This window comes from Meles meles, chromosome 2, assembly GCF_922984935.1.
Source record: "Meles meles chromosome 2, mMelMel3.1 paternal haplotype, whole genome shotgun sequence".
Classification (NCBI taxonomy): Eukaryota; Metazoa; Chordata; class Mammalia; order Carnivora; family Mustelidae; genus Meles; species Meles meles.
The window spans coordinates 65772556-65790401 of record NC_060067.1 but is presented as its reverse complement, the minus strand read 5'-3'; the positions used below and the strand labels follow the sequence as shown (position 1 = coordinate 65790401).

The window sequence follows — 17846 nt, the reverse complement described above, 5'->3', positions numbered from 1 at the left end:
GAACACAAGCAGGCGGAGCAGGAGGCAGAGGGAGAAGCAGACTCCCCACTGAGCAAGAAGTCCAATGCGATGCACAACTCAATTCCAGGACCTTGAGGTCATGACCTGAACCAAAGGCAGACACCTAACCGACTGAGCCCCCCAGGTGCCCTGGGTAGGTCATTTAAAAAATTAAACAGTATCTTTCCTGTCACACATTCGGAATAGGAATCCTATTCCGAACACGGCAACATACGCCCTGGTACGAAGTACTCGATGGTACGTGCGGGCGCAGCCAGGAGCACAAACACGGCAGAGGCAGAAGCAGGGACTCACAGGATCGAGTTTAACCTCTTCCAGGTCATATGCAGACCTCTACAACCATGCCCACCTCCCTCCCTGCCTCTCTGTGCCCTGCAAACACTCACGAACCCTATCATGTCCCATTTCGACCTGAGAGACTCCCAGGGTTGTTCATTCCCTGTGCCTGGGATGCCGTTCGGGTGGCTGAGCTCAAGCTTCTGGGCACAGACTAAGAGTCGCTTGGTCCGAAAAGCTTTCCCACGCTCCCCAATGCTCAGTGGACTCCCTCTTTGGTGCTCCCACCGCACTATAAGCACAGGGTACCTACATCTCCTTGTCTGCCGGCAGCAGGCCTGGGACCACAAACCACATTACTACTAGGACCACCTTACCCTTTCAAAACTGCCCCCGTTTGGCGAATGATATGGCTAGCCTCAACAGGTGCTCAGGCCATGAGCCTCAGGACCACAGCTAGATCCTCGCACACCAGTGTCGTCCCTTAGCAACACCTTCAGAACGCAGTCCACACACCCGCCCGCGCCTGCAGGGACCACTGTGCCCCAAGCATCCCAGCTGTTGTGCCCTGCCTCCCCACCTCACCCTTGCTGCACCCCCAACTTCAATTCATTCCACACTTCTCTCTTTGCCCCAGCGTCGCTGTATCAGGTATGTCACCCAACCACCCTATATAAAACAGCAACGCCTCCCTCCCCAATACCCCTTCTCTTTTTTCTACAGAACTTACCACTACCTGACATACAGTTTTCCTCCTGCCTTAGCACGACGGGGCACTGTTCTAAGCTACAAATGTCAGATCCAAGTGTCGCACTTTGCCCACCGATGCACCCCAGCCATCCGCAGGCACCCAGCTTATGTGGCAAACCAAAGACCAGCACCAGGGGTGCTGTACTGTGATTTTACATTAACAGAGCTGTTTTAACCCACTGGATCATCTCTCCTGGAAATTCCTAGTGTCTAGCAGACTCTGGAGGGGCCCATGCTCACGGTGAATGTTAAGTGACTCAATGAATTGCTCTGAAGGCAGAGGCCAGCCCAAATGCTTTCCTGAGGCTCCTTCCTGCTGTGTCTTCTCTCCTTTCCTGTTACAGTCCCTACAGACCAAACCCTTCTCTGGCCTCCAGGCTTTTGAGCACATTCCCACTCGACAGTCATTTGACAATAACGACAATCAAAGAAAAACTTTTATTCTGAAAAGAATTTATTCCTCTCACCTTTTCCTGGCCAAGTCAATGGCTTTGGTTATTTGCACAAAAGTTCTAAAAACTGACTTTTAGCATTTGTTAATCCAGGCAACTGAACTTTATCAAAGAAAGCTAGAGCTCTGGTCTCAACCTGTGAGGACCAAGGCTGGATATCATCTCAGCCTGGAAGAAGCTTCCTGCTATCATTCTGGGGCCTGCCATGGTCAGACCCATGCTCCCCTCCCGAAACCCTCCAGGCCATGCACATTTCACAGGCAGCTGTGGCAGAGAAGCTCCTGAAATGCATGATTACATAAAAAAAGTGTGCCCCACAGTCAGCCAATACACACAGCACCTAGAACTCATCCCTTATTCTAGGTTACTCACCAGACAGGTTACAAGATGTGCACCAGTTAACATGCCACAGAAAAATTACATTTCTGAAAAAAAGAAACAAGCAAACAAAAATGAAAAGAACACAACTCTCCTCCTTTGATCTGACAGACTACAGAATCCGAAAATGCAGACGCCACCGCTCTCCATGCCCAGGGGCTTCTCAATCTGATCCAAAGCAGCGGCATCCACATCCTTGGCCGGTCTGGGCTCTCCTTTCAGCAGCTGCAGCCAGGCAGTGTCTTCTATCTTGCAGAACTCTGACCTCAAGCCTCTTCCAGGCAACCCCAGATTCCAGGAAGCATAAAAAAAAAAAAAGCAGCAAAGCACAAGAGTATACTTCGGAACTTTAAATAAACAGAATAAAATCACAATAATGAAAATGACCGCAAAACAGCTTACAACCTAGGCCCTATTCCCTTAGGTAACAGTATTTACCTAAAAGCGGTCTTCTCAAAACTCAGTGCACCTAATAATCGTAATCATATCCGCACACATAATACTGAAATCCTCTCCCCAGAATGATACTGGACATTTAATATTTAACATGGTGAAAATGTAATAACAATACGGGAGAGAAAACGATCTTGGTTTCAGCCTCTCCAGTCTGTCCTCTTTACCAGTGGAACGGAGTCCATCGGCCGAAAAGCTGGAGTACAAGTGGGGAAATTCACCACCACAATTTAAACCCCAAGACTCTCATATCCTGGAGTCAAACAGACCCAACCACCCGTGCAAAATGCTACCGCTTGCAGCTAGATCATGGGCAACGCTCCACTCTCGGCATGTAGGGTTCCCGTCCTGCAGCACTTCTGTCTCACGCACCTTGTGCACCTGTTACCTTCCACAGCCACGTACAAGCCTCTTGCTTCTAATTCCCAACCTAAGAGCGCCACCCTGTGTCTGCTCACCCACCTCTCCCTCCGCCCACCGGGGCACAACGGGGCAGGGCGGCACGAATTCCCGTCCAGCGCGCCGCCCCCCGACGACCCCCGCCGCCCGGCACGTACCCGCCCCCGCGTCCTTCAGGAGCACCCGCAGCGGTCTATCTGCCGGTGGAGCTCTACGATCCTCCGCCCCACCAGCGCGGCCTCGGCGGCCTTCCTCTCCGCCTTCTCGCACAGCTGCAGCACCCGTTCCTCCGCCTCGCCGGCCGCGCAGCGACCGGGGCCCGGGACACCCTCGGCAGAGGTGTCCACCTCGCTCTGCAGCTCGTCCAACAGGCTCGCCACCTCCAGCAGTGTCCGGCGGGCCCGCAGGTGCGCGCGCACGCGCTCGCGCTCGAGGGCGGCGACGTCTGGGCGCGCGGGGCTTGGGGTGCGACCACAGGGCCGCTCGGGCTCCCGCCGCTCGTCCGCTTCCGCCGGCCGCATCGCGCCGCCCCCGCGCCCGCGGCCAGGTCACCGCCTCCGAGAGGCCGGCCGACTAGCAGTGAACGCGGAGCCGTGGGCCGAGCTCGCCGTGACGAGCAACAGGTTGGCTCCACTCCGCGCCGCAGAGACTGTGTCCAAGATGGGACCCCACCGTCCGCCAGAGCTGCGCTCACGTACGGCCCTTTTACGACACGGCGGGGCTCCCTTGCGGCCGCGCTGCGCCAGCCCTGCGCCCGGCGCCGTCTGTACGTGCGGACAGCGCCTTCCCTGCGCTGGTGTCGGAGGCGCTTTGCTCCCTGGCTGGCGCTTACTGCCGATTGCTCGAGCTACTTAATGTTCTGAATCACAAGTCACCGGCTCGGTGGGCCCTGCTAGCATCCCTCTGTGCCGCGAGAACCGAGGTGGCGAGCTCGGCGTCGGGCTTCGGGACGCGCCCAGGCGGCCCTCCAACCCCCGCTGGCTCTGGGCTCCCGGGCGGTGGCTCTTCCACAAAGGCTTCCTTGCTCAGCAGGGAACCTGCTTCTCCTCTCCCTCTGCCTGCTGCTCCCCCTGCTTGTGCGCGCGCTCTCTCTCAAGCAAGCACGAATGCGGGGAGGGGCAGAGGGAGAGGAGAAGGAGACTCCCTATTGAGCAGAGTCCAGTGAGTGTCTCCCTCCAAGGACCCTGAGATCACGACCTGAGCCAAAAGCAGACGCTTTTAACTGACTGAGCCACCCAGGCACCCCTGAGTATTTTTCTTTAGAAACTCGGGCCAGGGGTGCCTGGCTGGCTCTGTTGTGATCTCAGGGTTGTGAGCTCATGCCCCACGCTGGGCATGGAGCCTACTTAAAAAAAGAAAACAAAACAAACTTTAGAAACTTGGGCCTGGAGTATCTTCTTCAGGAAGTGGTACTCATTCCCTTTGGACATCCAAAGCTTCTTCCATATCCCATTTTCACCTTGAAACTGTGTCCTATTTTTCTGGATGTCACAGCATAAGACACAAATTTTAGAATATGTAAATCAGCCATCACTACAGCTACTTTTAATGTCACTGCCATATGCAAAAACGATGTTCCCCAAAGTTGCACATTATACAGTCAAGATCACATTGCTATGACCATCTGTGGACCACATCACACCACATGAAGGATTCTGGAGGAAAGGGATCTTTGTTACACAGCAGCAGAGAACCTGCAACCTGCAGAAAAGTGGAAAGAGAACATAAACCTAATGGACTAGATAATCATGTTAAGGAGATGTGAAGGTGGTGTTGAAGGTCGCCTGGATTCTTCTAGTTGTTGGTAGTAGGATGTAAGAGGAAGAAACAAGTGTTGCGTATAAAAGAGCTGGGACTTACTGGGTTTGCTGGGCATCTCATTCCCAGCCTTTCTGGACGGCAGATGGTGCTAACATAAAGGGAGGGCTCTGGACAGAGATCAAGTCCACGTTGCTATGAAGAAAACATGGTTTAAATATGAGACCCAAAGGCATGACTAGAAATGCTCCGTTAAAACCTTAGGAAGACTTATGGTGTTGCCTCATAGAGCCTTTCAAATATGTAAAAGGCCAGCTGAGGATCTCAAAGACATGCCTCATAGATCTCTTGCAAAGAGCAGGATCTCTAAGAATCCAAAGAACACTGTTCTTACAAATATCACTAAAATCCTGGGGTAAAGAAGGGCTTATCTCAATGAGTTTTGTGGGTATAACTTTCATGGGTATATTAATCAATTATGAATCAATAAGAAGCAGTATTTCGAAAGGAACTATATCAGTTTGAATTAAGGGAGACAGAGACTAAACAAAATGAAAAGGGAATCTTGGAACCCCAAATTTCTGCAAGCAAGAAGCAGTCAGGAAAAACTACTCAGCTGCAATCCCGAGCTACATCTTCTGAAGAAAGAATTCAGAGGTTGGGGTAGAGAGTCCAGAGGGTGGAGCCAGATTCACAGAGAATTGTTCCCAGGCAGTAAGACTAGGCCCTGATGGAGGAACTGGAAACAGCCCAGCTGCGTCGTAGCAGCTGCTACAGACTGGTAATTACTATATGCTTCCTCTTCCCCTCTTTTGAGTTGTGTCTGTAGCAGCTAGACAATGCTGGTCCCACCAGGGCCTGGGGAGTGTATGGGGCGGACAGAGCATCTCAGTGGTTCATAGGTCCGTGTGTGGAGAAGCAGCACCGAGGAACTGACCTGGGGAGCCTCTTCCGTCCTTGGTTCTGATCCAGATGACAAGACCCTGGCCTCCCGACACAATGCGGTAAGACTTGGGGCTCTTCAGGAAGGAAGAGTCTGAGTGTGGGTTTTCCCAGGTGTGGGGCGTGTATGAACTGTTGTGGCCCGATGACGGACTGTATCTCTGAAGATGGCCACCACAGTATTTCTAGTCCCATGAGCTCTTCCAGAACCTTGCCCCTTCCCTATCACGAGGAGGGATCTATGTCCCCTCTCCTGGAATCTGGATAGGACTTTGTGGCCACCTAAGAGAGGATGACTCAGGTGGTGCTATGTGACTCCTGGGACATGAAGCTTTAGAGCCCCAAGGTCTCAAAAAATCCAACTACCCAGAGCCACCACAGTGGACAGACCATAGAGAGAGAGAGTCAAAGATGCCCAAAGGTCCTCAACTTTCCAGTTTTCTGAGCCCAGTCACCAGACACGTGACGTGAAGGAGCATTTGAGATCACTCCAGCTCTAGCCACCCCTGATAGCAATTCCACTAGACCCTGAGCCCCAAATGCTGAACTGGGTCTTCCAAATTCTTGACCTATTCAGTTTTTTTAAAAGAAGATTTTATTTATTTATTTGATAGACAGAGATCACAAGCAGACAGAGAGGCAGGCAGAGGGAGAGGAGGAAGCAGGCTCCCCGCCGAGCAGAGAGCCTGATGCGGGGCTCGATCCCAGGACCCTGGGTTCATGACCTAAGCCAAAGGCAGAGGCTTTAACCCACTGAGCTACCCAGGCTATTCAGTTTTAGAGTGATCAATTATGTAGCAAGAGATTATCAGAACAGAGTGCCAGAAACTGCTGTTTGGTGAAGGCTGATGTACCTTCTGCCACAAAGCTGACATTGTCTTCCGTGGTTGTCTAGCAGATTACCTACTTGGCAGCTTGGAAATAAAAACAAACCACCCACTTATCTCATGCTTTTAATGACCGAAGTCCAGTGTGGCTAGAGTCTCTGCTCACTTAGGCTGGGCTACCTTCCTTTCTGGAGGCCTTGGGGAAGACACCATTCCCAAGCTCATTCAGGTTGTTGGCAGACTCCAGTTGCTTGGGTCTGCGGGACTGGGATCCTGTTTCCTGGACATGGGGCTGACCCCATCTTTAAGCCAGCAACGTGCATGGGATGCTTTTTCTGCTTTGACTCTCTTGGAGTTCCTCTGAAGCTATAGCTCTCTGCTCTGAAGGGTCCACTGGATTTTACACCGGACCCCTCTGGATAATTACATCTGCAAAGTTCTTTTTGCCTTGCAACATAACGTGTTTGTGGAAGTAACACCACATGTACAGATCATGGGAGCCAAAATTCTGACAGAATCTCTGACAACGAAAGCTGAACCTGAAGAACCCCAGGCAATTAGGCCTTGGTTTCCCTCTGCCTAATTTGCTGGTGACCTGCCACCAATGTAACTCAAAAGTCATACATCATGGTGTGTGACCTCAAACAGAAGCACAGTGTAATTGGGGAAGCCACTTCTTTCCATAGCCTTGGGACATAAATGCCTCCATCTGGGAGTCTTTTAAATGCCCATGACTTCTTTTCAAGCAAATCTGGATTATACTTTTTAAAAGATTTTATTTATTTATTTATTTGAAAGAGAGACAGTGAGAGAGAGCATGAGCGAGGAGAAGGTCAGAGAGAAGAAGATTCCCGGTGGAGCTGGGAGCCCGATGCGGGACTCGATCCTGGGACTCCGGGATCATGACCTGAGCCGAAGGCAGTCATCCAACCAACTGAGCCATCCAGGTGTCTCAAGCAAATCTGGATTATTAAAAAAAAAGTGGGGGAGCGGGCTTCTGGGTGGCTCAGTCAGTTAAGTGTCTAACTCTTGGTTTCGGCTCAGGCCATGATCTCAGGTGGTGAGATCGACCCCCCCATCAGGCTCTGTGCTCAGCATGGAGTCTGCTGGAGAGTCTCCCTCTCCCTCTGCCCCTCCCCTCCCACATTCTATATCTAAAGAAATAAATCTTTATTAAAAAAGCTAATCTGGAGTGATGGCACCTCTGTTCTACAGGTCTTACTGAGGCTCCCTTTTTCTCTTCATGTTCATTCACTATATTAAAGAGTTTTGTTACAGAAGAGATTTTCTTATCCCCTCAGCTTCCCATTGTCCCCCACTTTGGGTGGAGGAGGATGACTTTGTTAAGACATTGTGAAGGAGCTCACATTTCCTAGGGTTCAAGGAGAGTGGTGCTGGTGCTGAAGGAAGAGTGGGGGCGGGGTGGCAGAAGGATCAAGGAAGCAAGGTGGCCACAAGCAGGAATGACCAACAGAGAACGGAATCCTTGTGCCCACCTGGGACAGACTCGGTGAAGACAAGATGCGCCAGCACCCCAGGGCCTCTGGGTGGTCCACAGACAGCAAGGCTGTCGCTCCAGAGATGGGCTGCACTTATCCACCCACTGGTTAACCCACAGGAGTAACTGAGCAGTGCCTTTCAGGCCTGGAGCTAAACCAAGTGCCTGGGAATTCTGCACTGTGATGAAGGCTCTGTGGATGGGAGAGCCCGCCCTGCAAAAGCTCACCGAACCTGCTGTGAGAGCAGAAAGCAGGAAAATGGCAAATGGCTAATGCAACCAGAAAGCTGGGAGTCTGTTCTCATCTGTGTTTTGGGTCATCGTCCCAGGAAATACTGGGGAAGGGGTTCATAAGAACAGTGGTGTGTAAACCTGTATCATTCCATCACGAATCTCACAGAAAAGCTGGATTGATCCAGGAGAAGGGAAGGGGGCATCCCACGAAGGACTGGCAAGAAGACACAGGGAGCCTAGAGGGTAGCAGAGCCAAGTGTATGGAGTGGGGGGCACTGCATCCTAAGACAGGCCTCAGCAGGCGCCCCTCAGCCAGTGTGGAGGTGGCCTGGCACAGGGGCTCAGGACTCTGGGTGAGGAGGGGAGCTGGGGGGGATTTGGGCTGCCGACAGACCCAGGGAAAGGATACAGGAGTGGGACGCCAGTGCTGTACCTTCCTGCTCACTGGCTTGAGAAACCTCAGGAGGTAAGAATTTGTGGGGAATCCCATGCTGCTGATCTGTTACCAGAGGCCAAAAACCCCCTTGGTTCCATGAAGGATGGAGGGAGGCTTTGGAGCAGTGAGCCCAGGGAAGGACTCGGGGCTGGCCATGCTTCCCATGGCCTGAGAGCACCATGCTCTGCATGCGGGGCCTCCCTAGCACAGGGCACAACCTCATGTCACCCAGCTTAGAAAAAGAAGACCGTCTCTTGAACCTGTGCCTGTCCATCCCCATTTTTCAGGAGTTATACGTGTGCACCATTTCCACTTCTTACCCCCTTCAAGCTGGACTTGGTTGCACCTCTTGGCTGCACTGGAGTCTCTTGGGCAAGGACTGAAGCCCTCAACAAGCAACACAAGGCCCTTGTGTGACTGTAGAAAACTCCAGGAAAGGCAGGAGGTGATCAGACAGGGCAGAGGCCAGAGCACCCAGGGTCGGTTGGCTATGGAAGGCTTTGGTGGGTCAAGGGCAGGAAGCAGATTTCCTACGTGCATTCTCCCCTTCTCAGGGACCTGTACCACCACCAGGCTAGAACAAGCAGTGATGGATCCCTTTCCCTGCTGCCCGCAGGCAGTCCAACAGTACCCTCTCCCAGCTCTTCCTCCCTGTGACCCTCATATCTGCTGGGAACTGGTGTCGGGTTTCTCAGGGCCTCAGTGGGTTCTCTCCCCACAAAATCCTCCTGCTCGCCCAGCCACTCTCTCCACCCTGGAGTCTGCAGGACCCCCAAAGTACAAATCACATGTCTCCTTTCAATAGTCTGTTTGGCTTGGTCCTCACATCATTCAGTTCTGCCCCTTCTCCAACCTAAAGCAGCTCAAACCTCTGACCTTGCTTGACTTCTCATCAGAGTAGCCAGTACAACCTGACAACATAGTGTAGATGTACTTGCTTGTCATCCATCTCACCCCCTGGAAGGAGCTTAAGGGCAAGACATTCCCTCCTCCTCTGGTCTGTTCTATTTACTACTGCCTCCCTCACCATTTTGATGGATTTCTAGGGCCCAAGGAATGGAAAGGGGCCATGAAAGACTGAAGAGTGTCCTTTTTCTACCAATGGGATGTGGGCTTATAATAAATCATAGGACCTCAGACCTTTTAGGGCCTGTTTCAAAAGGTTTGCTCTTCCTCTCTGGGCAGTAAAACAGGTTATTAGCCCAACAAATATTCTAATCTCTGGAGATAAAGCAGCAAACAAAGCAAAGTTCCCACACCCACAAAGTTTACATTTTAGTGGGACTCACTGACTTGGTTTTCTAAAACACTCTCCCCCTTAAAAAATTTTATAACACTAAATAAGTTATTTTATTATTTTTAAAAAAGATTTTATTTATTGTAGAGAGAGACCACTAGAGGGAGGGTAGAGAAAGGGAGAATCTCAAGCAGACTCCACGCTGAATGGGGAGCCTGATGCAGGGCTTGATTGCACGACCCTGAGATCATGACCTGAGCTGAAACCAAGGGTCAGACACTTAACTGACTGAGCCACCCAGGTGCCCCCAAATAATTTTATTTTTTTGAGGGGTGGGTTGGAGATGCAGAGAGAGAGGGAGAGGGAGAATCCTAAGCAGGCTCCACACCCAGTGCAAAGACTGATGCAGGGAACAATCCCATGACCCTAAGATCATGACCTGAGCTGAAATCAGGAGTTGGATGCCCAACGAGCTGAGCCACTCAGGTACTGGCCCCCAAATAAATTTTTAAAATAAAGATCAGTTTAAATGCACGGTTGAACTGGAAAACAAAGTGGACTCCTTAGAGGTCAAATGGAAAAGAAACGGCAGGTGACTCAGGGAATGCGAACATCCAAGTTAGCCTTTGCACTGGAGGCATCTGCAAACCCTGGTGAGCTTGACCAGGGAGATCTAGAGCCCAGGGAAGTTGGGAGGGGTGGGACTCATGGCTCGGATCCCCCTTCAGGAATGGAGATCTTATGATCCCAGCTGCTGTAAGAGTTTCCTGGAGACAGCCCAGACTGGTTCGCATCTTCAGATGCTGCCTCAGCAGAAGACGCTGCCTCCCTCAATGTCACGATGCTTCTCCAGGGGCACCTGCATTCAGTGAGTGATCCTTGAAGAGGTACAAAGCTTGGTCCTCTACCCCAACTGTGGGACGCCCTAGAGGACTATCAAACTTTTCCTAGAGATCCCTTGCTGCATAACAAATTTGCACAGCACGTAGAAGCTTGAAACCATAAACATTTGTCATGTTAGAGCTCCTGGGGATCTGGTTGAGAGCTCTCATGAGGTTGTAGTCAGGGTGTTGGCTGGGTTCCTTCGATCTCTCTTGGCCCATGGGAGGGGGTGGGTGATTGCTCCTAAGATGACTCCTGGTTGTTGCTTGGCCTCACTCCCCTACAGTATGGGCCTCACCACATGGCGCTAGCTCCCCCCAGGATAAGACAAAGAGACCATGTCCAAGATGGAATCTGTGGTCCTTCATAACTCAGACTGATACCCATCCCATGCCCCAGTGTAGCCCATCTCCACTCATTCTTAATAGTTTTTTTTTTAATCTTTTTTTTTTAAGATTTTATTTATTTATTTGACAGAGAGAGAGAGATCACAAGTAGGCAGAGAGGCAGGCAGAGAGAGAGGAGGAAGCAGTCTCCCTGCAGAGCAGAGAGCCCGATGCGGGGCTCGATCCCAGGACCCTGAGATCATGACCTGAGCCGAAGGCAGTGGCTTAATCCACTGAGCCACCCAGGCACCCCTCATTCTTAATAGTTTTACTGAAAACACAGCCAGGCCTATTTGTTTAGGAATCTCTAGGGTTGTTTTTGAGCTATAGTGCAGAATTGAGTAGTTAGGACAGAGACCACAGGGCCTAAAATCCTAAGGCCTATGTCACCTGGCCTTTAACAGAAAGCTTGCTGATCCCTGGTCTCGTAGAAGCAGCCATGGCAAGCTGCTACCTCAAAGGCTACACAGGAAATATACTACTTTCCTACCTAAAATCCTCCCATTTTTATGCTCACGTAACTTTTTCATCAAACAATTTTAGGGACAAAGGAGAGTAAAATGGGGAATGGGACACACAGAATTAGCCACTACAAAGAACAAGTCTCTGTAGTTCATGGTTTATGAGCCAACCTACCACACCAGTCCCCATGGCAGAAACTTACCATACTGGTTCTGAACCTCTGGCCTTTTCTCATGCTGTCCCCTATGCCCAGAGCAGCACTTCCTCTCTCCTCTGCCTTGGGAGAGTCTCACCCTCCTCTAAGAGCTCAGTTCAAGGGGCCTCTGTCTGATAGCCTTCCACGTCTGCACCCCTGCACGGTGGACATGCTCCGCAATGCTTCCTAATGCCACGGCACTTATAGTCATGTTCTCAAGGTTGAAAACCTCAAAGTCATGGGTGAGTCCCTTTTTTTTTCACACTTCATTTGCAGTAACAGTGTGTACTTGGGATTTCAGAATCAGGCACAGTTATTATTATGTATTTGTTCTCTGTTGCGAGTGGTTTACACACTTAGGTCATGTAACTCGCTAAAGAGTCTATGAGGCAGTTACTATGGGAATACATCTTATAGATGACGTGCCGACACCGGAAGAGACTTGCAAAAGGTCACAGTCACTTAGCTGTGGACCTGAGATTCAGTTCTGTCCCCGCCGTCCACCACTGTCCTGGACTTCACACACCTACCACACCGTCTAATTTTTTTATTCACAGAACATATTACCTTGTGACATATTTGTGTGTCCTTTCTTTCTATTCATCAGAGACTGAAAGTGAAGGAGGGAGGGAGGGAGAGAGGGAGAGGGAGCACAAGCAGGGGAGTGGCAGGCAGAGGGAGAAGCAGGCTCCCCCCTGAGCAGGGAGCCTAATGCGGGACTCTATCCCAGGGCCCTGAGATCATGACCTGAGCTCAAGGCAGACACTTAACCAACTGAGGCACTGAGACGGCCCTACATGTCGTGTTGTTTTTTTTTTAAAGATTTATTTATTTATTTATTTATTTGACAGAGAGATCATGAGTAGGCAGAGGCAGGCAGAGAGAGAGGGGGAAGCAGGCTCCCTGCTGAGCAGAGAGCCCGATGCGGGGCTCAATCCCAGGACCCTGAGATCATGACCTGAGCTGAAGGCAGAGGCCTAACCCACTGAGCTACCCAGGCGCCCCCTTACATGTCGTGTTTTAACCTTGAATCCCTGTGGGTTGTGCTATTCAAATGAGTGTAACCAGACAACTGATGACTCATGATGATGATGTACCTGTTCACTTTAGGTCCGTGGTTCTTTCCCCAGACCATCAGGGCAGATTCCTCTACTTCTAGGCCTCAGAGTGGTGGAAATGCACTGGGGACAGTGGTCAGTAATGCTGACCCTTAAATTAAACCACAAATGAAATAAAAGAACACAACCATGTTCCAGGTTTCAAGTCAAATCAGATCTCACCAGGTTGTATAAACTCTCCCAAGAGTTCACAGTATGTGTGCCAAATAATGCGATTTAACTTCAGAAGGAAGCTTCTTTGTCCCCCAGAGAAACGACGAGTTCCAAACTGTCCTCTTCTAGTGGCAACTTCCCATGAAGCAGGCGGGATCCTTCAGCAACTCCACTCTTGGACAACTGACAGTGTATTGCTTGGCCCAGAGTTTCCAGGATTGATTAGGTCACATGGGAGACAGTAAAATGCACAGTAACAGCCAAATTTAAAAATACTGAGAAATTCCAAGAATAAAAAATATGACCACCTCATCAATCTATAGTCTCAAATTGCCTCAAGAGTCTTTTCCAAGTAAAAGTTCCTTCCAGAACAGAATACATTTGTCAATCTGTTATCCCTACAGTGGTCACCACATAGAGTACATTGCAGATTTAGTGGTATATGTCCAAGGTGAAAATAAGAGGCTCTCAGGTTTCAGCTTTTCCAGGGTGTCAGCCGACCAGTCAACGAGAGTGATAGTGAACCTATTGGACAATTGGGAGAAATTTATTTTTAAGGTGTTACCCATGAGAATTATAGAACTCTGGCCCACTCTGTCCAAACCCTGGCGCTCAGCGACCTGACCAAACTCTAGCATGGCTTTCAACATCTTTTAAAAAAATTTTTATTTACTTATTTTATTTATTTATGAGAGAGAGATAGCGAGAGAGGGAACACAAGCACTGGGGAGCTGGAGAAGGAGAAGTAGACTCCCAGCTGAGCAGGAAGCCCGATGTGGGGCTCCATCCCAGGACACTGGGATTAAGACCTGAGCCAAAGGCAGATGTCCAATGACTAAGCCACTCAGGTGCCCCAGGTTCCAGCATCTTAAGGCTGTGTCCCCAGAACAATCCCAGCCCCCTAGTTCACCCAGCCCCATTAAAGAGCCAGAAGGGGTAAAGCTCAAAGTTGCTGGGAAAATTCACTGTTTGTTCCAACCAAAACCTAGTGATAGGCAGAGAAGCACTTGAGACCCCTGTTAGAGCAGCTACTTTAGAAAGCTTGCACTTACAAATCTTCTCTTTGCCCTCTGAAATGTAAATTTTCTACGCAACACTGTCTTCTCAAGGACCTGAAGGCCATCATCTCTCTGGCCTCTCACTCTTGGTCTGTGCAGGACAGGGTCTCACTTGGGTTGGTGTCTGGTCCAACTTGTACCCGTGCTCCTGTCACAAGGACAGACGTTTGCTACTCTGGATATGCTCCAATGAGCAAATCTCAATAGTTCAGTCACCTGGACCAAACCCCCCTTTTAACCCTTTAGTGCCTTTTCCCTAGCACTCCCAAGCTTTTAGTCTGCTGCCCTTCGTTTCGGGGGAGTTGAGTTCAGTTCACGCTGAATTCTTTGCACTATTACAATAGTTATAACTCAATAAGATCCATCCTTACAGCTTCAGGTAGTGCCCAGCTTTATCTTTCACACCTGTGGGAATCCGTCGTCCTGAGTATAAAGGGCCAGTTGTGCATGCAGAACGCCACGTACGGCAGAAAGGGTCAAGTGCAACGCTCCAAACTGCTGGCAAAATTTAGAAATGGTCAATAATGGCCTTCTGTTTCACACTTTAAAATTCTGCTCTGCTCCCCCATATTCTGCTTGATAGCTTCGTGTTTTCTTCGGTTCAATTCCCTAACCAATGGCAGCTGTACACCTCTTGCTTTTCTACCACTAACCTGTAAGTTTCATTTTTAGAGAAAACCAAATCCCTTCTCCTCTCGTCACCAACCAAAGAGCGCGACCCTGTGTGCAATGACCCTCTTCTCCCGCCCCTCGAGGACCACCCCCCCACCCCCGCACCGGTAGCGCCGGCCGGCGGAGCTCCGCGAAGACGCGAACCTCGCTCTGCAACTCGCCCCGCAGGCTCTAGACCTCCCGCACCTTCCGGCCGGCTCGCCAGTGCGCGCGCACGTGCTCGCGCTCGAGGGCAGCGACGTCCCGACGGGCGGCAGCGGTAGCGTGCGCGGGGCCTGAAGCGGGTGGGGGCGCCCTGCCGCGCGTCCGCGTCCGGCCGTCCGCGAGCCCTGGGCGCGGGGCCGAGCTCGGCGGGAGCGCCTCCCTGACGAGCAACGGCGTAGGAGTTTTGCGTACTTTTAATAAAACTTTACAAAACTTCTCCCCTTAACAGAGCTCAAGTCCCATTCAAGATGGCCTCCCAGCCGTGCAATAGTGCTCTGTTGCTTTGCAGCCCCTTTCGCGACAGCCCCGAATCCCTTTACGGCCACGCCCCTGTGGGAGGCCCGAGGGGCGCACGGGGCGCTCGCGCCCGGTATTTGGGTTGGTGCGCGCTCGGGTGTGCACGTTTTTTCCAGGTCTTGGCTTCTCTCTGCGGAGGCCCTGGGGTCGGTTCTCAGGGCGGCTTTGAACCCAGACTTGTAGAAGTGGTCTCTCCACACCAGGAAACCCAGGGCTGCATCAGTTTCTTCCCTCCCTTTGCCCTCACATTTCTACCCCCAGCCTGCCGCCCAGCAGGTCTTTAGTTTCTTTGCTTTACCGTGCTATTTGGGGGAGAGAATTAGATAACTTTATGTTCTAGGCCTGTGGTCCCGGACAGACAAGAAAGCTCGGGGGTCCTTCCTGCGCAAGTACCGCAGATTTGGGACTGGGCTTATCGGGGGATCAAATGGAGCCGGTAGTCTCACTTCTGAATACCTGTCAGGGCTTTTGAAACGATTAACTGGGAAAACAGGCGTGAAGACCCCTTGTAGAACTGATACAAGCACGAGGCAGGAGCAAGTGGTGGTGGTGGTACTAGACCGTGTATCTGGTGGTTGAGGGCAAAGTGCTGGGATTGGATCTGGGATTTGGATCCTAGCTTCATAACATGCTTGCTGGGAGACTCGGGGCCAATCAGGTAGCAGCCTGCAAATGGCTCTCTGGGCGTTGGTGTCCCCACCTGGACGTAGTGGGGTTGGGCGCCAAGACCTTTATGGAGAGGTGGTAGGCACAGTGGCTCCCAAAAAGATGTCTTTTCTTTGCTCATGAGCAATCCTAGTGTCTCTTCCTCTTTTTAAGGTTCTCAGTTATATTGGATTAGAATTCCATCCGAATGACCTCATTTAATGATTACTCCTTTAAAGGTTACTATGATCTAAATGTTGTGGCGTCCTCCCCTTGCCAAATTCTTATGTTGAAATCCTAATGCCCAGTGTGTTGGTGTTAGGAGGTGGGCCTTTGGAAGGGCTTAGGTCATGGGGTAGACCCCTCTGAATGGGATTAATGATCTTACAAAAGAGACCCTATAGAGCTTCCTGACACATCTGCCTTCACCTTGCGCCGTGTGAGAGCTCAGCGAGAAATCACCTGCTAGGAGCCAGGAAGAGAGCCCTCACCAGAGTTCAGCCATGCTTGTGCCATGATCTTGGACTTCCAGCCAATTTTGTTTCCAGAAAACTGCTAAACTCTACCACTAATGCTGATGATTTACCTTTAGATTATTCCAAATCCGTGAACTGTGATCTACTGTTGCTTATAAGCTACCAAAGTCTGTGGCATTTTGTTGCGACAGCTACAACAGACTGAGACAAAGGCCCTGTTCCAAATGCAGTCATCTTGGGGGTTAGGACTTCCATGTATGAATTTGGGGGACACAGTTCAGTCTATAACATCCTATAAAAGGGATCATGGACACCTGGCTGGCTCAGCCAGTAGAGCATGCAACTCTTTTTTTTTTTTTTTTAAGATTTTATTTATTTATTTATTTTTTTTTAAAGATTTTATTTATTTATTTGACAGAGAGAGCTCACAAGTAGATAGAGAGGCAGGCAGAGAGAGAGAGAGAGAGAGAGAGGGAAGCAGGCTCGCTGCTGAGCAGAGAGCCTGATGCGGGACTCAATCCCAGGACCCTGAGATCATGACCTGAGCTGAAGGCAGCGGCTTAACCCACTGAGCCACCCAGGCGCCCCTAAAGATTTTATTTATTTTAGAGAGAGAGAGCTTTTGTGTGTGCAATCTCAGGCACACACAAGTGAGGGAAGAGGCAGAGGGAAAGAAAATCCCAAGCAGATGCTGCACAGAGCCTAGGGCCCAACCTGGGGCTCCATCTCACAGCCCCGAGATCACAACCTGAGTCAAAATCAAGAGTCGAATGTTCAATTGAATGAGCCACTCAGGTGCCCCAGTAGACCATGCAACTCTTGACCTCAGGGTTGCGAGTTTGAACCCCATGTTGGGTGTAGAGATTATTAAAATCTTAAAAATTATTTTATTTTTAAAAATTTTTTCTAAAGATTTTTTTATTTATCTGACAGAGAGAGAGTGAGAGAGCATGAGCACAAGCAGGGGGAGTGGCAGAGGGAGAGGGAGAAGCAGGGCCCCTGCTGAGCAGGGAGCCCGTGGGACTGGATCCCAGCACACCGGGACCTTGACCCCACCTGAAGGCAGATGCCCACTGACTGAGCAGCTCACGTGCCCCTAAAAATTTTTTTAAAGAAAGGAATCTTATGGTACGTGGCCTTTTGTGTATGGCTTTTTTCACTTTGCATAATATTTTTGAGCTTTTATCCGGGCATGTATCAGTACTTCATTCCTTGTTATGGATGAATACTGTTTCATGAATGTACCACAATTTGTTTATCCACTCATCCATTGATGGCCATTTGGGTTGTTTCTACTCTTTGGCCATTAGGAGTAATGCTGCTCCAAACATTCTTGTACAAATTAATATTTTAGTTTTTTTAAAACAATTTGCAAGTTTTTTAATTATTATTATTTTTAAAGATTTTATTTACTTATTTGACAGACAGAGATCACAGGTAGGCAGAAAGGTAGGCAGAGAGAGAGGAAGGGAAGTAGGCTCCCCACTGAGCAAAGAGCCCAATGTGGGGCTCGATCCCAGGACCCTGGGATCATGACCTGAGCTGAAGGCAGAAGCTTTAACCCACTGAGCCACCCAGGTGCCCCAAGTTTTTTTTTTTTTAAGATTTTTATTTATTTATTTGACAGACAGAGATC

The 17846-nt window shown here is 50.2% G+C and overlaps 1 protein-coding gene across 1 annotated transcript; it reads right to left on the bottom strand.

The window, feature by feature from the left end:
• Positions 1–1483: 1483 nt before the first annotated feature.
• Positions 1484–3427, bottom strand: LOC123930227 (putative MORF4 family-associated protein 1-like protein UPP). Its single transcript, XM_045986545.1, has 2 exons — positions 2888–3427; positions 1484–2151 (listed from the first exon to the last, which is right to left on the bottom strand). Exon 1 carries the CDS (start codon positions 3248–3250, stop codon positions 2903–2905), a length of 348 nt encoding a protein of 115 aa, XP_045842501.1. The 5' UTR covers positions 3251–3427; the 3' UTR covers positions 1484–2151; positions 2888–2902.
• Between the last annotated feature and the right edge of the window lie 14419 nt (positions 3428–17846).

Coding starts and splice junctions, on each gene's coding strand:
- LOC123930227 (XM_045986545.1), bottom strand. CDS start 3,250: ATGCGGCCGGCGGAAGCGGACGAGCGGCGGGAGCCCGAGCGGCCCTGT.